The sequence below is a fragment of the Stegostoma tigrinum genome, chromosome 12 (assembly GCF_030684315.1).
Source record: "Stegostoma tigrinum isolate sSteTig4 chromosome 12, sSteTig4.hap1, whole genome shotgun sequence".
Classification (NCBI taxonomy): Eukaryota; Metazoa; Chordata; class Chondrichthyes; order Orectolobiformes; family Stegostomatidae; genus Stegostoma; species Stegostoma tigrinum.
Genome location: NC_081365.1, coordinates 954,195 through 979,892, shown reverse-complemented (window position 1 = coordinate 979,892; position 25,698 = coordinate 954,195). Strand labels below are relative to the sequence as shown.

Genomic DNA, 25,698 nt, shown 5'->3' with positions numbered 1-25,698 from the left:
ATCAAGAATTATGGGAGACAATGGCCTAGTGGTATTATCATTGCACTGTTAATCCAGAGACCCAGGTGATAATCTGGGTACCAGAGTTCAAATCCCACCATGTCAGATGGTGGAATTTGAATTCAACAAAATCTGGAATTGAGAGTCAAATGATGACTGTGAATTCATGCTCAATTGCCAAGGGAAAAAAAAAATCTGGTTCACTAATGTCCTTGAGGGAAGGAAACTGCCATCCTTACCTGGTCTGGCCTACATGCAACTCCAGGCCCACGGCAATATGGTTGACTGTGTACTGCCCTCTGGGCAATTAGGGATAGACAATAAATGTCCCCTGGCCAGTGACACCCTCATCCCGTGAATGAATTAAAAAAGGCAAGAAAATAGTGCTGAGGATTATCAGATCAGCGAGATTGCATTGAATGGTAGATCAGACTCAATGGGCTGAACGGCCAATGATTTATGGTCTAATCCCTTCTGGTTCCCTCTTTGGTTTCAGTTTCAAAACGTAGAAGGAAGGAAAATCCTCAAAGCTGCAGGTCTCCCTCTTCTCTTGATTCAAGTAATTGGAAACCTGAAAGTTTTCACTTCTCAGTACTTAAATGACCATGTAAACCCTGAGAAACTAAACCACAATCACTGTCTGAAGTCTTGGAGCCAGCCTGATAAGCAACGGGACTGCAGCCTCAGCTGGAAGATCTGACAAAGGGTCACTGGTCTCGGTTAACTCAGTTAACTAAGACATATTAACTCAGTTTCTCCTTACACAGATGCTGCCAGATCTGCTGAGTTTCACCAGTAATTTGTTTTAATTGGTAGATCTTCCATTGGACTACAGCTGTCAGCGATTCAATTTCATCAACAAGAAACTTGATGAACTTTGAGCATTCAACAAATTCTAGCTTTTTCTTTTTAAAAACAGACCAATGGCCAATAAGAGTAAGGTTTTCTCTTGCTCTTTTTAAATATCACCTTTCCAGGGTCAGAGCTGTGTTTTGGGGGTTGCATGAATATTTCCTTTGGATTTAAAAAGGGATGTAGTTCTAATTCTGGATTACAACTCAGCTGCTCACTAAATTTACCATTTGCTTTCAGAAATGAGAATTGTTTTAGAATAATGGATGATTCTGATTTCATTGAAGAGGCCAGGTGGAAGTCTCTTCCAACCTGGATTGCAGTAAAAACAGGGAAGAATTTCCATTTCTGTAACTGAAATGAAACATTTACAAGAAATGGAGAGATTAGGGAAGATGGGTTTCATCAGAAGCACATTCTCCTGTCCCAGGAGCAAGGGAACGCAGTTTAAAGCAGAGACCAAAAACCAATGGCTTCAGTCTTACTAATGTCTCACTGCAGGAAATTTCTGTTCAATCTGTGCCCTAGTTACTGGTTCACTGACCTGTGATTATACCTGGCAGTAATATTCAGGTGAGACAGTTACCTGTTTGGTGGGGGAGGAGGACTAATACAGATGGCCTGGGAAAGTGGGGGAAGAAAGACTGAACTTACCTTCTCACACCCAGAAGGGTGTAGCTCACACAAATCAAGACAGTGCAGCTCAGTTCCATTTTCATACTCCCACAGTCGGATAGTCCCATCCTGGTGATCAGAGGTCACAGAAACTTTAGTACAGCATCCACGTGAATCTCAATATCCACAGCTCCTGCCACATAGAGAGTAGAATCTGCTTTTGTGTATTAATTCACAGGTGTGGGCATGTCTGCCGAGGCCAGCATTTCTTGCCCATCCCTGAGTGACCAGAGAGCAGTTAAGAGTAAACCACACTGATGTGGGTCTGGAGTGACATGGAGGCCAGAGCAGATTTCCTTCTCAGAAGGATACTGGTCAACCAGATGGGTCTTTCTCACAAACAACAATATTTTCATACTCATCCTCAGACACTTAATTGCAAATTTTATCTGCCATGGTAGGATTCAAATCAATGTTTCCCAGAACATTACTTGACGCTCTAATATCCTAGTGATAATACCATTAGTCCATTACTTAGCCCCCAAAAACAAAAGAACAAACAGTAGCAGGAGCCACTCAGTGCCTTCCCATACACCAACCCTCTTTAAATGAAGGGGGATGTCTGTAATGCATTCATCCTGTATGAAAACAGTTCCCTAGTTAGTGATTCACTAATCACTGAGAATCCTCAATTTGTGTTCTAGTTACTGATTCACTAACTAGCCTGGTAGTCATCATTTACAGAATGTCAGGCTCTTGCTTGATTAGTCTGTGAGAAAGCTCTCCCAATGTTGTCACCAGCCCCTAATTGTTAGTAGGGAAGGCTTTGCAGGGTGTAGTTGTTTCCAATGCCAAGGTTGGTGCCATAAAGTCGGCCCAGTTTCAGTCCCTTGAGATTTCTTTTGTGGTTAGTTACGACTGAGTGATTTACTTGGCCACTTGAGAGGGCAGTCAAGTCGCCCCCACTGCTGAGAATCTTCAAGCACATGTGGGCCATACCACATAAGGGATGAAAATCTGCCACCCTTAAGTACATAAGTTAACCAGATTTTTTTAATGATTTTATCATCAAACTTTTAGCTCAACTTTTGTAAAATGTAAGTTTCACCACCGGCTTGATGACCCTTGACCTGAGAACATTATCTGAGTCCCCAAGTTACTCCAGTAGATACCAGCCATTGCCCTATTTTTATAAAACTAGCTCTCACTTCTTTATTCCTATTTCCCCACACAGTTCTGCACCATACATTGTCATCTCCTCAGCCCATACTGTAATTTGTGATCAGTAGCTTAAATACAAGTGCTTTTGTGTTCAATTCGTAGCCACTTGGAGGACAAAGCAGATCTACTGATTCGCTTCTGATTAGCCTGCCATGGTAAAAATCCATACAGTTACATTCCCTTTACATCAAAGAACAAATCTTTCACAATATAAATGGAGATGATATCCTTGACTCAGGACTAATGCATGGCTGCCTCTGTCAGAGGGTTCTGGGAGCACATCCCACTGCAGAGATGCTGACTGACGCTGCTACTGCAGTATGGAGCAGTGACACTGAGAGTTAGGACTGTGTTCTACAGAAATGTAAATGTTACCTACCCCAGAGCCAGACACCAGAAGCTGTGGATGATTCGGAGGAATGGAAAGCTGACTAACAAACCTGTGGAGGGTAGGGGAGGGGGAAGAGAAGGGTAGAGAAAGACATAAAGAGAGAGAGAAAAACACTGGCTGCATTAATTTTATTGTTAAATTATGTGAGCACAAACATGTTAGTGCAAATAAAACCAATATGAATAATCTGTCATAATATTCCCTTACAAATATCACGCTGCAATTTCACTTAAACCTTCTGCAGATGCCAATCACTGTTGGCTCTCACAATCTGCATCCATCCCACACCCTTCTGTGCGCAGCTTCCAATACTGGAGACCTCAAATGCTCACTGTAGTTTCAATCCAACATAGTGTTCACTGTGGAGGCCCTTCAGGGAAATCCAGATCACAACCTTGTTTATCCAAAACTGAGCAGGACTCATTACATACACACAGTGGCTACAAGAGCAGGTCGGAAGCTGGGAATACTAAGGCTAGTAACTCACCTCCTGACTCCTCAGAGCCTGTACACCATCGACAAGGTACAAGTCAGGAATGCGATGGAATACTCCCCACTTGCCTGCGATAAGACTGCGTTTCTGTTTGGAACAACCTCATCATTCATTTAGTATCTTTGGGTCAAAAGCCTCCCTAACAGCACTGAGAGTCTACATAAGAACAACGAGTAGCAGCTACTATTTAGCACCCCACTATTTACATATTGTCAACCAGAAAAGACCCACATATCCTGAATCCCTACTTTCTGCCCTTTAGCCAATCATCTATCCAAACCAATAAATTACCCCCAACTCCATGTGATCTTACACTGGGTATTAACCATTTGTGCAGCACCTTATCAAATGCCATCTGGAAATCCAGATATACAATATTCACAGGATTCTAACTATCAGTATTGCTTGTTATACATTCGTAGAACTCCAGCAAATTGGTCAAATATGATTTAACCTGCACAAAACTTCTGATGGGTTATATTCTGACTGTTCACATAATGGATTCTAACAACTTCCCAATGACCACGTTAAACGGACTGCTCTATAGTTTCCTGCCTTATTCCTTGCCTCCCTTTTTGAATAAAGCTGCTACATTAGCATTTTTCCAATCCACTGGAACTTTTCCACCATCCAAGAAATTTTGTAATATTATAACTTGCGGATCCTTTATATCTGTTGCTGCTTCTTTTAAGACTCTAAGAGTTAGGTCAACAGACCCTGGGCATGTTTCAGCCTTCAACACCAACAGTTTGCTCTGTCCCTTTTACTTAGTGGTGATAATTGTTCCAAGTTCTTCCCTTTCTAGAAGCTCTGCATTACCTGTTACCAATGGGATGGTGCTAGTACCCTCCATTGTGAAAACTCAGGCAAAATAATGATTTAGTGACTCTGCCATTTCTGTGTTTCCCAGTATAAACTCCCCAGTCTTATCCTCCATCACTTACAGCACTTGGACCACAGCTTACAAGGAGAATTATCAAATTCATGATGAGGTGAAAGTTGGTGGGGTGGGTAAGTAGTGAGGAGGATGGCCTTAGATTATAGGAGGATAGAGACAGGCTGGTCAGGGGCTGACCTGTGGCTAATGGAATTCGATCCTGATAAGCGTGGGCACTTCGCCAGGGCAAACAAGGCAACGGAACACCTGATGAACAGCATCCGCACTACGGGGATGTGATTACACCGGAGAGGGTACAAGGGAAATTTACCGGGATCAGGCCTGGGCTGGCATGACAAATAGAGGAGACTGAGGGGAACAAGGCTGGGATGTATAAAATTATGAGGGCGTACTGAAAGGAATTAGTCCCCTTGATGGAGGGATCACTGAGTTAAGGTTTAAGCTTTAAGTTAAAGGGCAGAAAGTTTAAGAAGAGATGTGAAGACTAATGTTTTCACCCAGAAGGTGGTGGCAATCTGGAACTCTATCTGTAATAGGTGTTAGAGGCAGAAACCTTCATCAGTTTTAAGAAATTTACACTTACAAAGCCAAGGCATACAAAGTTATGGGGCAAATGCTGGGAAATGGGATTAGACAGTTAGGTGACCAATGCAGACTTGATAGGCCAAAGGGCCTTTATCTGTGGGCTGTAGATCTCTCCAACTATAATTCATCACCATCTTCTTCAGTGCAACTAGGGACAGGCAATAAATTAACCCCTGTCACATGGGTGAACCGGAGAAATGGGGCCATTACTAAACTAATCTGAAACTTGGAGATGTCTCTGTCTGCTTGGGACATTATCTGAATGTTCCACACTCTCTGGGTGCCAGCTCCAGAATATCTGAGGACCTGCCCCAAGTGACAGTGGACACACTAGCGACATCCCCCACACTGACAGCGAACACACTCACACAGTGATAGTGAACATACTCGCGATGGCCCAGACAGAATGCCTCAATGATATGTGGCTGCTCCAGTAAACTAACTCGAATCTTCTCATCCCGATCAGCTGTAATCACATATCGATCGTCTGGACTCACTGCCTGATGAAGGAAACACAACAATTACTGAAAGCAGCACCCTTTCCCATTACCCCCATCACAACTTTCTGGATTCCTTGCTTTTCCTTCGCTGCCATTTCAGTTCAAACCTTTATTGTAAGGCAAACATCCTTTCCAGAAAGCTGTCATCCCACATGCACTCATTTAACAAGCCAGCAGCAAGACTGCATCAGGATTACATTCAGGCCTGTGCCAAGACAACAAGAATGCTCAATCCTTAGCCTTTGGGTAGAGGTTTATCGTATCTTGCTTTAGTACACGTGCTCTGGCTGAGCGCAAGTACAAAGTTCACTGTCTGACCATGCTTCAGCTCAAGCCACTCTTGAAGGTGTGATTTTTTTAAAAACTGCTCCCCAGTGTGAGCCACCTTGTTGAATAGCTGCATTCTGTGTGTTGTAGGCAGGGGAAGGAAATGGTCTTGTGCTAATGTTGCTGGACTAGAAACCCAGAGACCCCGGTAATTCTCTGGGTTTGAATCCCACCATGGCAGATGGTAGAATTTGAATTCAATAAAAGCAATGCAGGATACTCTATGATGCCGTCTGAAAAATGCAGATAGGGTAGACGGTCAGAATCTTTTCACTGGGTTGAAATGTCTAACACTAGGGGGCGAGGGTGAAAGTTTTTTTTAAAAACAATGTGGAACATGCTGCTGGTGGTGGAGGCAGATACAAGAGGGGAGTTTAAGGGACTGTTAGAAAATCACATGAATAAGCAAAGAATGTGAGTTATGGACCCAGGGCAGGCAGAAGGGATTAGTTTCACTTGGTATCAGAGATAATAGGAACTGCAGATGCTGGAGAATCCAAGATAATAAAATGTGAGGCTGGAAGAACACAACAGGCCCAGCAGCATCTCAGGAGCACAAAAGCTGACGTTTCGGGCCTAGACCCTTCAACAGAGAGGGGGATGGGGTGAGGGTTCTGGAATAAATAGGGAGAGAGGGGGAGGCGGACCGAAGACGGAGAGAAAAGAAGATAGGTGGAGAGAGTATAGGTGGGGAGGTAGGGAGGGGATAGGTCAGTCCAGGGAAGACGGACAGGTCAAGGAGGTGGGATGAGGTTGGTAGGTAGGAGATGGGGGTACGGCTTGGGGTGCGAGGAAGGGATGGGTGAGAGGAAGAACAGGTTAGGGAGGCAGAGACAGGTTGGACTGGTTTTGGGATGCAGTGGGTGGAGGGGAAGAGTTGGGCTGGTTGTGTGGTGCAGTGGGGGGGGAGGGGACGAACTGGGCTGGTTTAGGGATGCGGTGGGGGAAGGGAAGATTTTGAAGCTGGTGAAGTCCACATTGATACCATTAGGCTGCAGGGTTCCCAAGCGGAATATGAGTTGCTGTTCCTGCAACCTTTGGGTGGCATCATTGTGGCACTGCAGGAGGCCCATGATGGACATGTCATCTAAAGAATGGGAGGGGGAGTGGAAATGGTTTGCGACTGGGAGGTGCAGTTGTTTGTTGCAAACCGAGCGGAGGTGTTCTGCAAAGCGGTCCCCAAGCCTCCGCTTGGTTTCCCCAATGTACAGGAAGCCACACCGGGTACAGTGGATGCAGTATACCACATTGGCAGATGTGCAGGTGAACCTCTGCTTAATGTGGAATATCATCTTGGGGCCTGGGGTAGGGGTGAGGGAGGAGGTGTGGGGGCAAGTGTAGCACTTCCTGCGGTTGCAGGGGAAGGTGCCGGGTGTGGTGGGGTTGGAGGGCAGTGTGGAGCGAACAAGGGAGTCACGGAGAGTGTGGTCTCTCCGGAAAGCAGACAGGGGTGGGGATGGAAAAATGTCTTGGGTGGTGGGGTCTGATTGTAGATGGCGGAAGTGTCGGAGGATGATGCGTTGTATCTGGAAGTTGGTGGGGTGGTGTGTGAGAACGAGGTGGATCCTCTTGGGGCGGTTGTGGCGGGGGCGGGGTGTGAGGGATGTGTTGCGGGAAATGCGGGAGACGCGGTCAAGGGCGTTCTCGATCACTGTGGGGGGAAAGTTGCGGTCCTTGAAGAGCTTGGACATCTGGGATGTGCGGGAGTGGAATGTCTTATCGTGGGAGCAGATGCGGCGGAGGCAGAGGAATTGGGAATAGGGGATGGAATTTTTGCAGGAGGGTGGGTGGGAGGAGGTGTATTCTAGGTAGCTGTGGGAGACGGTGGGCTTGAAATGGACATCAGTTACAAGCTGGTTGCCTGAGATGGAGACTGAGAGATCCAGGAAGGTGAGGGATGTGCTGGAGATGGCCCAGGTGAACTGAAGGTTGGGGTGGAAGGTGTTGATGAAGTGGATGAACTGTTTGAGCTCCTCTGGGGAGCAAGAGGTGGCGCCGATACAGTCATCAATGTACCGGAGCAAGAGGTGGGGTTTGGGGCCTGTGTAGGTGCGGAAGAGGGACTGTTCCACATAACCTCCACAGCCAGCAACCCCAGAGGAGACAGCCACACTGAACCCTGCCGCATGTTCACCATACCCCCCAGACCTCCCACTAACTGAGGACGAATGGTCAGTCCTTAGTAAGGGGCTCACCTTTGTCCCCCTACAACCACACATCAACGAATACCAGTCACGATTGGACAGAGCAGTTTTTCCGCCGCCTTCGCCTCCATGCCTACTTCTTCAACCGGGAGCCTAACCCTCCCTCCACTGACCCCTTCACCCGCTTCCAACACAAGTCCTCCTCCTGGACACCACCCCCAGGCCTCCTACCCTCCCTCGACCTCTTCATCTCCAACTGCCGTCGAGACATTAATTGCCTCAACCTCTCCACCCCTCTCACCCACTCCAACCTCTCCCCTGCAGAACGGGCTGCCCTCCGCTCCAACCCCAACCTCACCATCAAACCCGCAGACAAGGGTGGCGCAGTGGTAGTATGGCGCACTGACCTCTACATCGCCGAGGCCAGACGCCAACTCTCCGACACCACCTCCTACCGCCCCCTCGATCATGACCACACACCCGAGCACCAAACCATCATCTCCAACACCATTTATGATCTCATCACCTCAGGGGACCTCCCACCCACAGCCTCCAACCTCATTGTTCCCCAACCCTGCACGGCCCGTTTCTATCTCCTTCCCAAAATCCACAAACCTGCCTGCCCTGGTCGACCCATCGTCTCAGCCTGCTCCTGCCCCACCGAACTCATCTCCACCTATCTGGACTCCATTTTCTCCCCTCTGGTCCAGGAACTCCCTACGTACGTCCGTGACACCACCCACGCCCTCCAACTCCTCCAGGACTTCCAATTCCCTGGCCCCCAACACCTCATCTTCACCATGGACGTCCAATCCCTATACACCTGCATTCCGCATGGAGATGGCCTCAAGGCCCTCCGCTTCTTCCTGTCACGCAGGCCCGACCAGTCCCCCTCATCTGCCTAGCCGAATTCGTCCTCACCCTCAACAACTTCTCTTTCGACTCCTCCCACTTCCTACAGACTAAGGCGGCGGCCATGGGCACCCGCATGGGCCCCAGCTATGCCTGCCTCTTTGTAGGTTACGTGGAACAGTCCCTCTTCCGCACCTACACAGGCCCCAAACCCCACCTCTTCCTCCGGTACATTGATGACTGTATCGGCGCCGCCTCTTGCTCCCCAGAGGAGCTCAAACAGTTCATCCACTTCATCAACACCTTCCACCCCAACCTTCAGTTCACCTGGGCCATCTCCAGCACAAGCCTCACCTTCCTGGATCTCTCAGTCTCCATCTCAGGCAACCAGCTTGTAACTGATGTCCATTTCAAGCCCACCGACTCCCACAGCTACCTAGAATACACCTCCTCCCACCCACCCTCCTGCAAAAATTCCATCCCCTATTCCCAATTCCTCTGCCTCCGCCGCATCTGCTCCCACGATAAGACATTCCACTCCCGCACATCCCAGATGTCCAAGTACTTCAGGGACTGCAACTTTCACCCCACAGTGATCGAGAACGCCCTTGACCGCGTCTCCCGCATTTCCCGCAACACATCCCTCACACCCCGCCCCTGCCACAACCGCCCAAAAAGGATCCCCCTTGTTCTCACACACCACCCCACCAACCTCCGGATACAACGCATCATCCTCCGACACTTCCGCCATCTACAATCAGACCCCACCACCCAAGACATTTTTCCATCCCCACCCCTGTCTGCTTTCCGGAGAGACCACTCTCTCCGTGACTCCCTTGTTCGCTCCACACTGCCCTCCAACCCCACCACACCCGGCACCTTCCCCTGCAACGGCAGGAAATGCTACACTTGCCCCCACACCTCCTCCCTCACCCCTATCCCAGGCCCCAAGATGACATTCCACATTAAGCAGAGGTTCACCTGCACATCTGCCAATGTGGTATACTGCATCCACTGTACCCGGTGTGGCTTCCTGTACATTGGGGAAACCAAGCGGAGGCTTGGGGACCGCTTTGCAGAACACCTCCGCTCGGTTTGCAACAAGCAACTGCACCTCCCAGTCGCAAACCATTTCCACTCCCCCTCCCATTCTTTAGATGACATGTCCATCATGGGCCTCCTGCAGTGCCACAATGATGCCACCCGAAGGTTGCAGGAACAGCAACTCATATTCCGCTTGGGAACCCTGCAGCCTAATGGTATCAATGTGGACTTCACCAGCTTCAAAATCTCCCCTTCCCCTACCGCATCCCTAAACCAGCCCAGTTCGTCCCCTCCCCCCACTGCACCACACAACCAGCCCAGCTCTTCCCCTCCACCCACTGCATCCCAAAACCAGCCCAGCCTGTCTCTGCCTCCCTAACCTGTTCTTCCTCTCACCCATCCCTTCCTCCCACCCCAAGCCGCACCCCCATCTCCTACCTACTAACCTCATCCCACCTCCTTGACCTATCCCCTCCCTACTTGCCCACCTATACTCTCCTCTCCACCTATCTTCTTTTCTCTCCATCTTCAGTCCGCCTCCCCCTCTCTCCCTATTTATTCCAGAACCCTCACCCCATCCCCCTCTCTGAAAAAGGGTCTAGGCCCGAAACGTCAGCTTTTGTGCTCCTGAGATGCTGCTTGGCCTGCTGTGTTCATCCAGCCTCACATTTTATTATCTTAGTTTCACTTGGTGTCATATTTGGCACAACACCATGGGCTGATGGGCCAGTTCTTGTGCTTCACTGTTCTACGTTCTAAAGGGCTAGCAAGTTACTCAGTTGTATCAAACAGCTAAAGGGGAATGAAACTGGGTGAAAGACATGGCATTAGTTTACAACCCTGCAAAGTCCTCCTCACTAATATCAGGGGCCTAGTGCCAAAATTGGGACAGTTGTCTCACAGTTTAGTTAAGCAACAGCCTGACACAGTCATATTCACGGGTTCATACGTTACAATGTCCCAGACACCACCATCACCATCCCTAGACATGTCCTGGGCCAGCAGCAGAACTGACCCAGCACAGCTGGTGGTGACACTGTGGTATACAGTCAGGAAGTAGTTGTTCTGGGAGTCTTCATCATTGACTCCAAACCCCACGAAGTTTCATGATTTCAGGTTAAACATGGGCAAGGAAACCTCCTGCTGATTACCATATCCCGTCCTCCCTTGGCTGGTGACTCTGTTCTTCTATGCTGAAGAACGTTTGGACAAAGCGTTGACGGTGGCCAGGGCACAAAATGTACTCTTGGGTGGGGGAATTTCAAAGTACATCATCAAGAGTGGTTCGGCAACAGCTCTGCTGATGGTTGGGTCCAATAAGATAGTGCTGCCAGACCCTTTCTTAGAGGGTTCTTGTGACAGAGTCTGGATTTACTAACCCAATCCATTAACTTACTGCCAAACCATGAGGGGTCTGAGTAGGATAGATGGGACATCCATTTGCAAAAGGATGAGGAATACAGGTGAACAGATTAAAACTAATTAGTAAGAGCAGCAAAATGATACAAGGAACAACTTCTTCACATACTGAGTTGTTTGGGTCTAAATTTCACTGCCTGACAGTGTGATGGAAACAAGTACAATCGAGGCTTTCAAAAAGGAATGCAACGGTTATTTGAAAGGGATGAATGTGTGGGAAGGTGGGAGAAGGAGCCTCATGCATAGTGCCATTCAAAGAGGCAGTGCTGATATGACGGGCTGAATGGTCACCTTAGGCACGAATTCTGTAACTCACTGCATCAGCTGCTAATGTGTGAGCAGATTCACCCATTTTCCTAAACAGTAATACCAGTGGGAATGCACCGTTCTCCTCCTCCCCATCCTTACCACGGCCAGCAGCATGGAAAGGTGCCCAAGTTGGAGGTGCCCTGGACTATCAGGCTGACTGATGGAGAAACTGTACACGTCACCAGATTTATCAGCCAGCAGGATGCGGTCCTCTGCTCCTGTGATGGTCACTGAAGTGGATCGACGTAGCGCTGTGCTGTAGCAACAAGAGACCAAGAGTCAGAGAGGTTTCCAGAAAAAGGCCTTTTAGTCCATTGAGTCTGTGTCAGTCAAAAATAAGCACCTAACTAATCCCATTCTCCAGCACTGGGCTATAGCCTTGTTTGCCTTGATACCACATTGGCACATCTAAACACCAGCTTCTCTAGGGAGAAAATCCAAGAGCATGCGAAAGAGATGGAAACAGTGCAAGGGACAGAGAAACAGACAGGCAGCAGGGGGAAAGAGATAGAGTCACAGGAAAGTGAACTGGCCCATGAAGGATAGAGGATGGGAATAATAGAGACAGCAAGCAGGAGCCCTCTCTATTGTGGGGGAGCAGTCACTTACCGGACACTGACGCACTCCCATGGTCTGGTACGGAACAGCAGTAACTGCTTATTATCCATAGTTACAGCAACGTAGGTCCCAGAGGGGGAAAAGGCAAAAGCCACAAGACCATTCCTCTCCTCATCATCAGATGGTCCAGCCTGACTGAAATAAACAAGCTCTCATCAGCTCATGCTGCAAGGCTGTGAACAATCAGCAGAGCAAGAGTACCTCCAAACATTTCCTATCCACCCCAACCCTCGCTCCATCACTGTATTAACAATTATCACCTTGTTATTTTGCCCTCACCTGCCATCCCACCAGTGTCCACATCCAGAGGGCCATTAGCTGCCATTTCCGGCACCTCACACATATTCCCCTCCACTCTTGTCAGCCTTCTGCAAGGACTATTCCCTGAGAAACCATGGTCCACTGTGCCATCATTCCCAGAAGCACCCTCCCAACCAATACCTTATTTTCCGCTTGGGGATTCTACAGCCTTCTGGATTCAATATCGATTCAACAATTTTAGGGCTTGTTCTTACCCCAACCGCAAGCCTTGTTATCACATACAGTCATAGAGTAAGACAGCATGGAAACAGGCCCTTCAGCCCAAACTGGTCCATGCTGCCCACTGAGCTAGTTCCAATTGCCTGCATTTGGTCCATATCCTTCTAAACCCTTCTCATCCACATATGTATCCAAATGCTTTTCAAATGTTGCTATTGGACCCACCTCAACCACTTTCTCTTGCAGCCCATTCCATATTTTTTCTTTTTGATTCATTCATGAGATGAGGATGTCTCTGGCTGGGCAGCATTTATTGCCCATCCCTAATTGTTCAGAGTCAACCACATTGCTGTGGGTCTGGAATCACACATAGGCCAGACCAGGTAAGGATGGCAATTTCCTCCCCTAAAGGACATTAGTGAACCAGGTGGGTTTTTCTTGACAACTGACAATAAATTCACAGTCATCATTAGATTATTAATTCCAGATATTTGTTGAATTCAAATTCCACCACCTGCCGTGGCAAGATTCAAACGCAGGTCCCCAAAATGTTATCGGGGTCTCTGCATTAACAGTCTAGTGATAATACCACGAGGCCATCACCTCACCCCGCACAACTCTCTGTGGAAAGAAGTTGCCCCTCAGGTCTTTTTCAAATCTTTCCCCTCTCACCTTAAATCTATGTTCTCTATTTTTCAGTTGCCCATCCCTGGGAAAAAAAGAAGACTGTATGCATTCATCCTATATATGCCCTTCATGAATTTATACACATTAGTAAGATCACCCTTCATTCTGCTATGTTCCAAGGAATAAAGTCCTATCCTGGCCAACCACTCCCTACAACTCAGGCCTACTAGTCCTGGAAACATCTCCATAAATCTTCTTTGCACACTTTCCAGTTTAACCGTGTCCTTCCTATAACAGGGTGACCAAAACTGTACACAATACTCCAAGTGTGGCCTTACCAATGACTTATAAAACTGTGACATAACATCACAACTCCTATACTCAGTGCCTTGATCGATGAAAGCAAGCAAACCGAATGCCTTCTTCACCACCCTGTCTGCCTGTGATGCCCCTGACAACAAACTATGTACTTGTAATGCTAGGTCCCTCTGCTCCACAGCACTCCTCAGGACCTTATCACTTATTGTTTCAGTCCTACCTTGGTTTGACTTTCCAAACTGCAACACCTCACACTTATCTGTATTGAATTGCATTTGCCAATCCTCAGCCCACTTCCCCAACTGATCAAGATGTCTCTCTGTAATTTGTGATAACCTTCTTTGCTATCAACAATACCTCCTAATTTTGTATCATCCGTGAACTTACTAATCATACCCTGTACATTCACATCTAGACCATTTAATGTACATAGCGAATAACAAAGGTCTCAGGCTGACCCCTGTAGCACACCACTAGTCACAGGCCTCCAGTCCGAGAAAATCTTCACCCTCTGCAATCTAGCCTGCCATGCGGGACCTTGTCAAAGGCCTTACGGAAGTCCACATAGACAACATCCACTGCCCTACCCTTATCCATCCTCTTTGTTACCTCTTCAAAACACTCTAAAAGATGTGGCAGACAAGACTTCTTGCACACAAAACCACGCTGACTATCCCCAATCAGACCTTGACTGTGGTTGACCAAATGTTGGTTGATCCAGTCCCTCAGTATCCTCTCCAATAATTTACCTACCACTGATGTCAGGCTCACTGGCTTGTCTTTACTACCTTTATCAATCACCGTACGGTTTTCTGGAACTTCCCCAGTGGCCAAACATTAAGTAAAAATCTCTGCAAGAGCCTCTGCAATTTCTTCCCTCGCCTCCTACAACATCTGAGGATGGACTTGATCCGGCTCAGGGGATTTATCCACCTTAATGCACTTTAAGGCTGCAAACACTTCCTGTCTGGTAATATGTATGTGGCCCAAAACATCCACACTTGTTTCCTTTATTTCCATAGCATCATTGATTCTCTCCTCAGTAAAAAGAGGAGAAATATTCATTAAAAATCTCCATCTCCTGTGGCTACACAAACAAACAGCCATGCTGATCTTTAAAGGGAGCTTGCCTCTCCCAAGGCACCCCCTTACTCTTAATATAGCTATAGAACCTCATGGGATTATCTTTAACCTTATGTGCCAGATCCATCTCATATCTTCTTATTGCTTTTCTGACTTCCTTCTTAAGTGTGCTCCTATACTTTTTATAGTCATCTCGGGATTCACTTGAGCCCGATAGTTTAAACTGAAATTATGGTTTCTTCTTCTTCCTGGCCACAGCTTCAGTATCCCTCATCAGCCAGGGATCCCTAAACCTACCAGCTTTTCCCTTCACACTCAGTGGGACATACAGTCCCTGGACTCTTGATATCACACTTTTTAAAAAGGCTCCCATTTGCCAGTCATTCTGTTTCCTTCAAACAGACTCACCCAATTGACCTCGGTTAGATCCTGCCTAATGGCCCCAAAATTGGCCCTGTTCCAGGTCAGCACCTTAACCTGTACACCTGTCCTATCGTTTTCCATAAAGAGGTATAGTCACTGGACCCAAAGTGCTTTCCCAAAGTGTCTGACACTTCAGCCACTTGCCCGACCTCATTTCCTAAGGGAAAGCCCAGTGTTGCACCCTCCTGAGTAGGGCCATCTATATATTGATTTAGGACGTTTTCTTGGACACCTTTGACAACTTCCACCCCGTGTGGGTTTTTCACAATCTGGATATCCCCATCAAAACGGGGGAGATTAAAGTCTCCAGCTAATACTATTCTATTATTTCTATCTCTATACACATCTGCTCCTCTAGTACCTGGTGGCAATGTGGGAGTCTACAATACAGTCACAGCAGAGTGACCGTCCCCTTCTTGTTACTAGGTTCTAACCATATGGCACCATTTGATGACCCGTGAAGAATATCCTCCCTAAGCACTGGTGTTATGTGCCCCCTTATCAAAAGGGCAACCCCCCTTCCTCACTCACTTGTACATCTGTCACTCTGTAGCTTCTGTATCCTGGGACATTGAGCTGCTAGTTTTCCCCTTCTCAGCCATGTTTCTGTGATGGCTGTAATATCTTAGCCCCGAGAGCCAATCCACGCTCTGAGCTCGTCTACATAACCAGTCAAGCCTCGTGCATTGAAATAAAGGCACTTTACAGCTGAAGCCTTTTTCTCCCTTTATTGTGCCGCTGGCAATATGGAATAGTAAACACACACCCTGCCAAACTAGTTTAAACCCTCCCAGGTAACACTAGAAAATCTCCCCATAAGGATATTGGACACCCTCCAGTTCAGGTGTAACCTGTCCCTTTTGTACAGATCACCTCTACCCCAAAAGAGATTCAAAAACTGGAAACTCTGCCCCCTACACCAGCTCCTCAGCTGCACATTCTTCTGGCCTATGTTTGTACTTCTATTCTCACTGGCGCGTGGCACTGGGAGTAATCAGAGATCACTATCCTCAAGGTCCTGCTTTTTAACTTCTGGCCTAACTCCTGATACTCATTTCACAGGATTTCATCCCTTTGTTTACCAATGTCTTTTGTACCAATGTGCGCAATGACTTCTGGCTGCTCACCCTTCCCCTTCAGTCTTCAACTGCTCACAGACATCCTTGACCCCGACACCATTCTAGTGCCTCTTCTCCAAGCAATCTCCCATCTGACCCCTCACATCAGTATCGCTCTGTTTGACTGCTCTCTTTCCCCCTCAGCTGGTCACAATGTCAGAGACTCAACTGCTGTTGCTAGACCTTCAAAAGGTCACCCCACCCAGTGTCCAAAGCAATATATCTGTTTTCAAGGGGAATGGCCGCAGGTGAACCCTGCACCATCTGCCTCTCCCCCTCCCCAACAACCACTCCTGGTGGTCACCCAGCTACCTGCACCTTAGGGGTGACTACTTCAAAGAAAAAAGAAAATTACAGCACAGGAACAGGCCCTTCGGCCCCCCAAATCTGTGCCGATTGAGATCCTTTGTCTAGCCTGTCATCTATTTTCTAACGGTCTGTGTCCATTTGCTCCCTGCCCATCCATGTACCTGTCCAAATATATCTTAAAAGACGCTAACGTGTCTGCGTCTAACACCTCTGCTGGCAACGCGTTCCAGGCACCCTCCAACCTCTGTGTAAAGAACTTTCCACACATATCTCCCTTAAACTTTCCTCCTCTCACTTGGAACTCACTTCACTACAGCAATTCAGAAGTTCTGTATCCTGGATGATCCAGAGCGCATCCAGTTCCAGCTCCCCACCACGGTCTGTCAGGCGATGCAGTTGGGTGCACATCTCACAGGTGATGCCACGAGGGAAACTGAAATCTCCCTGATCTCCCACATCCCGCAAGAGGAGCATGTCACTGCCCAAATGGCCATGCCTACTGCTTTGGCCTAGACAGAAAAAAAGTAGAGCTAAAGAACCCTTACCTGCACCTCTGCTCAAAACCTCTCAAGCAAAGGCCTCAGCGTTTCCAATTTAACACGAGACCTCTCTCTTAATGGCTGCTCCCTCGTTCGCCTTTACCATGCCAGTTCTCAGACATTTTTTTGGTCACAGAAGAGGAGACAATAGGAAACACCAATGTAGTGTTTCAAGTTTAATCACACCTTGACACCAGGTTCTTTCTGACCTGCTGTACAGTCGACATTACTGTGGCAATGTCTCCCAGGATTCCACTGTATTGACTCTCAGCTACTTTCTGATTTGCTGCCCTTCTTTACTATCTCAGGGAGGGTGTCCTGCAGAAATTTCCTATCCAGTTGAGATAACTGTGGCGACAGTTCCCAGAATTCCACTGTGATGACTCTCAGCCACGCTCGGATTCGCTGGTCTATTATACATAACCCACTGTGAGCCACCAAAAGTCCCCATTAGGAGGCATTCATTCTCTTAGGCCAACCATTATCAACGCCTTTCTCTATCCAACCGTTCTTCTCTCTGGTCTGAGGGAAGGGTCATTTGATTCCAAACATTAACTCAGATTTTCTCTCCACAGATGCTGCCAGACCAGCTAAGCTTTTCCAGTAATTTCTGTTTTTGTTTCTGATTTATTTTGTTCCTGGATTAACACAGCAGGCCAAGCAGCATTTTAGGAGAACAAAAACTGACGTTTCGGGCCTAGACCCTTCATCATAGAACATTACAGCACAGTACAGGGCCTTCGACCCTCGATGTTGTGCCGACCTGTCATACCGATCTGAAGCCCATCTAACCTACACTATTCCATGTACGTCCATATGCTTGTCCAATGATGACTTAAATGTACCTAAAGTTGGCGAATCTACTACCGTTGCAAGCAAAGCGTTCCATTCCCTTACTACTCTGAGTAAAGAAACTACCTCTGACATCTGTCCTATATCTTTCACCCCACAATTTAAAGCTATGCCCCCTCGTGCTCGCCGTCACCGTCCTAGGAAAAAGGCTCTCCCTATCCACCCCATCTAACCCTCTGGTTATTTTATATGTTTCAATTAAGTCACCTCTCAACCTTCTTCTCTCTAATGAAAACAGCCTCAAGTCCCTCAGCCTTTCCTCGTAAGACCTTCCCTCCATACCAGGCAACATCCTAGTAAATCTCCTCTGCACCCTTTCCAAAGCTTCCACATCCTTCTCATAATGCAGTGACCAGAACTGTACACAATACTCCAAGTGCGGCCGCACCAGAGTTTTGTACAGATGAAACATAACCTCTTGGTTCATGAACGCGATCCCTCTATTAATAAAAGCTAAAACACTGTATACCTTCTTAACAGCCCTGTCAACCTGGGTGACAACTTTCAAGAATCTGTGTACATGGACACCGAGATCTCTCTGCTCATCTACACTAAGAATCTTACCATTAGCCCTGTACTTTGCCTTCCGGTTACTCCTACCAAAGTGCATCACCTCACACTTGTCTGCATTAAACTCCATTTGCCACCTCTCAGCCCAGCTCTGCAGCTTATCTACGTCTCTCTGCAACTTACAGCATCCTTCGTCACTCTCCACAACTCCACCGACCTTAGTGTCATCTACAAATTTACTAACCCATCCTTCTACGCCCTCATCCATGTCATTTATAAAAATGACAAACAGCAGTGGACCCAACACCGACCCTTGTGGTACACCACTAGTAACTGGTCTCCAGGATGAACATTTCCCATCAACTACCGTCCTCTGTCTTCTTTCAGCAAGCCAATTTCTGATCCAAACTGCTATATCTCCCACAATTCCATTCCTCCGCATTTTGTACAATAGCCTATTGTGGGGAACCTTATCGAACGCCTTGCTGAAATCCATATACACCACATCAACCGGTTTACTCTCATCCACCTGTTTGGTCACCTTCTCAAAGAACTCTGTAAGGTTTGTGAGGCACGACCTTCCTTTCACAAAACCGTGCTGACTATCCCTAATCAATTTATTCTTTTCTTGATGATTATAAATCCTATCCCTTATAACCTTTTCCAACACTTTACCAACAACTGAGGTAAGGTTCACTGGTCTATAATTACCGGGGTTGTCTCTACTCCCCTTCTTGAACAGGGGAACCACATTTGCTATCGTCCAGTCATCTGGCACTATTCCTGCAGACAATGACGAGTTAAAGATCAATGCCAAAGGCTCGGCAATCTCCTCCCTGGCTTCCCAGAGGATCCGAGGATAGATCTCATCCGGCCCAGGGGACTTATCTATCTTCACCCTCTGAAGGATTTCTAATACCTCTTCCTTGTGAACCTCAATCCCACTTAGTCTAGTAGCCTGTATCTCAGTAATCTCCTCGACAACATTGTCGTTTTCTAGAGTGAATACTGTTGAAAAATATTCATTTAGCGCTTCCCTTATCTCCTCTGACTCCACACACAACTTCACACTACTATCCTTGATTGGGCCTAATCTTACTTTCGTCATTCTTATATTCCTTAAATACCCATAGAAATCCTTAGGGTTTACCCTGATCCTATCCGCCAACAACTTCTCATGTCTCCTCCTGGCTTTTCTGAGCTCTCTCTTTAGGTCTTTCCTGGCTACCTCGTAGCCTTCAAGTGCCCTAACTGAGCCTTCACATCTCATCCTAACCTAAGCCGCCTTCTTCCTCTTGACCAGAGATTCCACCTCCTTGATAAACCACAGCTCCTGCACTCTACAGCTTCCTCCCTGCATGATAGGTACATACTTATCTAGGACACACAGGAGCTTTTCCTTGAATAAGCTCCACATTTCTAAAGTGCCCATCCCCTGCAGTTTCCTTCCCCATCCTATGCTCCCTAAATCTTGCCTCATCTCATCATAATTGCCTTTCCCCCAGCTATAACTCTTGCCCAGTGGTATACACCTATCCCTTTCCATCACTAAAGTAAACATAACAGAATTGTGATCGCTATCACCAAAGTGCTCACCTACTTCCAAATCTAACACCTGACCGGGCTCATTGCCCAGTACCAAATCTAATGTGGCTTCGGCCCTTGTTGGCCCATCCATATACTGTGTCAGGAAGCCCTCCTGCACACACTGGACAAAAACTGACCCATCTATAGTACTCGAACTATTGTGTTCCCAGTCAATATTTGGAAAGTTGAAGTCCCCCATGATAACTACCCTGTCTCTCTCACTCCTATCGAGAATCATCTTTGCTATCCTTTCCTCTACATCTCTGGAGCTATTCAGAGGCCTATAGAAAACTCCCAACAGGGTGGCCTCTCCTTTCCTGTTTCTAACCTCAGCCCAAACTACCTCAATTGATGAGTCCCCAAACATCCTTTCTGCAACTGTAATTCTGTCCTTGACCAATAATGCCACACCTCCGCCCCTTTTACCATCTTCTCTGTTCTTACTGAAACATCTAAATCCCGGAACCTGCAACAACCATTCCTGTCCCTGCTCTATCCACGTCTCCGAAATGGCCACAACATCGAAGTCCCAGGTTCTAACCCATGCTGCAAGTTCACCCACCTAATTTCGGACGCTCCTGGCATTGAAGCAGACACATCTTGCTTCCCTGAAACTTCATTTTGGACCACCCTACTCTGAACCTTTTTTATAGTCGAACTATAATTTTGGTGCCCATCCCCCTGCTGAATTAGTTTAAACCCACCCGAACAGCCTTATCAAATCTCCCCCCCAGGATATCGGTACCCCTCTGGTTCAGGTGAAGACCATCTTGCTTGTGGAGGTCCCACCTACCCCAGAAAGAGCCCCAATTATCCAAGAATCCAAAACCCTCCCTCCTGCACCATCCTTGTAGCCATGTGTTCAACTCCTCTGTCTCCCTATTCCTCGCCTCACTAGCACGTGGCACGGGCAACAAACCAGAGACAACAACTCTGTTCGTCCTAGCTCTCAGCTTCCATCCTAGCTCCCTGAATTTCTGCCTTAAATTCCCATCTCTCTTCCTACCTGTGTCTTTGGTGCCAATGTGGACCACGACTTGGGGCTGCTCCCCCTCCCACTTAAGGATCCCAAATACACGATCAGAGACATCACGCACCCTGGCACCTGGGAGGCAACACACCAACTGTGAGTCTCTCTCGTCCCCACAGAACCTCCTATCTGTCCCCCTAACTATGGAGTCCCCGATGACTAATGCTCTGCTCCTCTTCCCCCTTCCCTTCTGAGCAGTAGGGGCAGACTCTGTTCCAGAGACCTGTGCCCCACTGCTTTCCCCTGGTAAGTTGTCCCCCCCAACAGTATCCAAAACGGTATACTTATTGTTAAGGGGAATGGCCACAGGGGATCCCTGCACTGCCTGCCGGTTCCCTTTCTGTCCCCTGATCGTAACCCATCTGCCTTTTTCCTGTACTTGAGGAGTGACTACCTCCCTGTAACTCCTCTCAATAACCCCCTCTGCCTCCCGAATGATCCGAAGTTCATCCAGCTCCAGTTCCCTAATGCGGTTTTCAAGGAGCTGGAGTTGGGTGCACTTCCCGCAGATGTAGTCAGCAGGGACACTAGTGGTGACCCTTACCTCCCACATTCTGCAGGAGGAACATTCAACTGCCCTGACCTCCCTTCCCATGACTTAAAAAAAAAGAATAAAAAATAAACTTGTTAACTTACCAATCAGGCACACAGAACTTTTTTTTTGGTTAGAGGAGGAGGATGGGTGGGAGATACTACCAGGGTAGTGTTTCGGGTAACGCAACCACAAATATATTACCTCACTCACTCACCAGTCCTGTGTCCGCTCCTGCTCAGCGTACCTCCGCCTATTCACGAGGTAAGCTTTTTAAAGATTCAATAACCGTGACTCACCGGCTTCCCGAGAGGCCCCTGCTCCAAGCTCCCGCTCGCGCTGCTGCTGCAACCAGAAGAGAGGGGAATGGGGAGAGGGTTCTGAAATAAATAGGGAGAGAGAGGCAGGCCGAAGATGGATAGAGAAGATAGGTGGAGAGGAGAGTATAGGTGGGGAGGTAGGGAGGAGATAGGTCAGTCCGGGAAGGACGGACCAGAGTTGGCAGAAAAACTGCTCGATGTTCAAACGTGAGTGGTACTCATTGATGTGACAGCCCAAAGTGACCTATCCCCTCCCTAACTATCTTCTCCTCTACCCATCTTCGGTCCGCCTCCCCCTCTCTCCCTATTCATTTCAGAACCCGCTCCCCATCCCCCTTTTCTGGTGAAGGGTCTCAACCCAAAACATCAGCTTTTGCGCTACTAAGATGTTGCTTGGCCTGCTCTGTTCATCCAGCTCCACAGTTTGTGATCTCGTAAACTCCAGGAGAAGGCAAGTTTCTGGCACAGGCTGTGATGGAGGCACTGTGGATCAGCGGTTCGCACTGCTGCCTCACAGCGCCAGAGACCCAGGTTCGATTCTACCCTCAGGACTGTCTGTGTGGAGTTTGCACATTATCCTCGTGTCGGCATCGGTTTCCTTCTCATGGTCCGGTTTTATCCCACACTCCAAAGACACTGTATTCACAGAGCTTACCTTCCTGTTTGTGAGGGGATGTCAGATACTGTATTCACAGAGCTTACCTTCCTGTTTGTGGGGGGCAGTCAGATACAGTATTCACAGAAATTACCTTCCTGTTTGTGAGGGGCAGTCAGATACTGTATTCACAGAACTTACCTTCCTGTTTGTGAGGGGCAGTCAGATACTGTATTGACAGAGCTTACCTTCCTGTTTGTGGGGGGCAGATAGGTACTGTATTCACAGAGCTTACCTTCCTGTTTGTGGGGGGCAGATAGATACTGTATTCACAGAGCTTACCTTCCTGTTTGTGGGAGGATGTCAGATACTGTATTCACAGAGCTTACCTTCCTGTTTGTGGGGGGCAGAGTTAGATACTGTATTCACAGAGCTTACCTTCCTGTTTGTGGGGGGATGTCAGACACTGTATTCACAGAGCTTACCTTCCTGTTTGTGGGGGGCAGAGTTAGATACTGTATTCACAGAGCTTACCTTCCTGTTTGTGGGGGGATGTCAGATACTGTATTCACAGAGCTTACCTTCCTGTTTGTGGGGGGCAGAGTTAGATACTGTATTCACAGAGCTTACCTTCCTGTTTGTGGGGGGCAGAGTTAGATACTGTATTCACAGAGCTTACCTTCCTGTTTGTGGGGGGCAGTCAGATACTGTATTCACAGAGCTTACCTTCCTGTTTGTGGGGGGCAGAGTTAGATACTGTATTCACAGAGCTTACCTTCCTGTTTGTGGGGGGCAGAGTTAGATACTGTATTCACAGAGCTTACCTTCCTGTTTGTGGGGGGCAGAGTTAGATACTGTACTCACAGAGCTTACCTTCCTGTTTGTGGGGGGATGTCAGACACTGTATTCACAGAGCTTACCTTCCTGTTTGTGGGGGGCAGTCAGATACTGTATTCACAGAGCTTACCTTCCTGTTTGTGGGGGGCAGAGTTAGATACTGTATTCACAGAGCTTACCTTCCTGTTTGTGGGGGGCAGTCAGACACTGTATTGACAGAGCTTACCTTCCTGTTTGTGAGGGGCAGAGTTAGATACTGTATTCACAGAGCTTACCTTCCTGTTTGTGGGGGGCAGCGTTAGATACTGTATTCACAGAGCTTACCTTCCTGTTTGTGGGGGGCAGTCAGACACTGTATTCACAGAGCTTACCTTCCTGTTTGTGGGGGGATGTCAGATACTGTATTCGCAGAGCTTACCTTCCTGTTTGTGGGGGGCAGAGTTAGATACTGTATTCACAGAGCTTACCTTCCTGTTTGTGGGGGGCAGTCAGACACTGTATTCACAGAGCTTACCTTCCTGTTTGTGGGGGGATGTCAGATACTGTATTCACAGAGCTTACCTTTCTGTTTGTGGGGGGATGTCAGATACTGTATTCACAGAGCTTACCTTCCTGTTTGTGGGGGGCAGTCAGACACTGTATTCACAGAGCTTACCTTCCTGTTTGTGGGGGGCAGATAGATACTGTATTCACAGAGCTTACCTACCTGTTTGTGGGGGGCAGAGTTAGATACTGTATTCACAGAGCTTACCTTCCTGTTTGTGGGGGGCAGTCAGACACTGTATTGACAGAGCTTACCTTCCTGTTTGTGAGGGGCAGAGTTAGATACTGTATTCACAGAGCTTACCTTCCTGTTTGTGGGGGGCAGCGTTAGATACTGTATTCACAGAGCTTACCTTCCTGTTTGTGGGGGGCAGTCAGACACTGTATTCACAGAGCTTACCTTCCTGTTTGTGGGGGGATGTCAGATACTGTATTCACAGAGCTTACCTTCCTGTTTGTGGGGGGCAGAGTTAGATACTGTATTCACAGAGCTTACCTTCCTGTTTGTGGGGGGCAGAGTTAGATACTGTATTCACAGAGCTTACCTTCCTGTTTGTGGGGGGCAGAGTTAGATACTGTATTCACAGAGCTTACCTTCCTGTTTGTGGGGGGCAGTCAGACACTGTATTCACAGAGCTTACCTTCCTGTTTGTGGGGGGCAGAGTCAGACACTGTATTGACAGAGCTTACCTTCCTGTTTGTGGGGGGATGTCAGATACTGTATTCACAGAGCTTACCTTCCTGTTTGTGGGGGGCAGAGTTAGATACTGTATTGACAGAGCTTACCTTCCTGTTTGTGGGGGGCAGAGTTAGATACTGTATTGACAGAGCTTACCTTCCTGTTTGTGGGGGGATGTCATACACAAAGGGTTTCCTGTGGGAGAGGGGGAGGGGGAAGAGTATAAAAAATAAATACACCAGTGAACACGGGAGGTGACAGAGCGCCGACGGTAACAACAGCTGACAGGGGTGGGAGCGCACGGCCCCGGCTCCTTACCCGCTCTCCCCGAGCGTGACGCCCGCGATGCGGGGAGGCGATGAGCCGCCGCCGCCGCCGCCGAGAAACACGAGGGAACCGCAACGACCCAACGCCATCTTCACCTATTCACTTCCAGCCAGCTTCCGGCGTACCCGGGATTCGGGTCCGGGTCATTTCCGGCGTCCCCGGTGGTCGGGTCCGGGTCATTTCCGGCGAGGCTCGGTCAGTGCTGAATGTGAAGATGGCGGCGGCGCTGTGGGGATGCAGGCTCGGCGGTTTGCGGCAGGTACAGAGCCTGAAGCCTTGGCCTGTCCTCTGGCTGTGTCAGGGGCATGTCGCGGCCTGTGTGTGTGTGTGTGCGCGCGCGCGCGGGACAGGCCGCGGGCTTCTCTCAGACCCACATTTACCGGGCACGGCCCTGTGTTTACAGTTAATACCCGGGGCGGGCCCGGTGTGAGCCCCCCGCCGAGGGTGACTCCAGGGGATGGGGCCGTTCCTGGTTTTTGTCGCCTGTCCCCAGTCTCCGCTGAAGGGAGTACGTCATGTGAAGTTAGTGGGATCTTGCTGTGCTCTCAGAATGGCCAACTGCCTGACTTTCGCGGGGATTGCCTCATTCTCTGGCGGTTCTCCTTAAGGTGTGGATTGTTTTATTCTTTCAGCTCAGCCGTTGGGAAACGGAGACTGGGAATGTTGTTCACTGTGAGAGCCACCCCCCTCACCAGAGCCCCCACCCGCCTCACCTCCCTCA

General features: G+C 48.2%; 1 protein-coding gene across 6 annotated transcripts in view; it reads right to left on the bottom strand.

The window, feature by feature from the left end:
• The window catches only part of wdr4 (WD repeat domain 4), a 30,375-nt gene extending 5,119 nt beyond the window's left edge, over positions 1-25,256 (bottom strand). Inside the window, exons 1-7 of one of the 6 annotated variants that reach the window (XM_059650068.1) lie at positions 24,969-25,256; positions 24,807-24,845; positions 12,260-12,403; positions 11,750-11,906; positions 5,443-5,555; positions 3,068-3,128; positions 1,507-1,596 (exon numbers count right to left, since the gene is read on the bottom strand). In XM_059650068.1, coding sequence (XP_059506051.1) covers positions 1,507-1,596; positions 3,068-3,128; positions 5,443-5,555; positions 11,750-11,906; positions 12,260-12,403; positions 24,807-24,845; positions 24,969-25,066 — 702 coding nt within the window. In that variant the 5' untranslated portion in view covers positions 25,067-25,256. Of the gene's footprint in view, positions 1-1,506; positions 1,597-3,067; positions 3,129-5,442; positions 5,556-11,749; positions 11,907-12,259; positions 12,404-16,932; positions 17,136-24,806; positions 24,846-24,968 lie in introns of those variants that run through there. The other 5 variants (XM_048540361.2, XM_048540365.2, XM_048540363.2 and 2 more) reach the window with 5 other exon arrangements.
• Between the last annotated feature and the right edge of the window lie 442 nt (positions 25,257-25,698).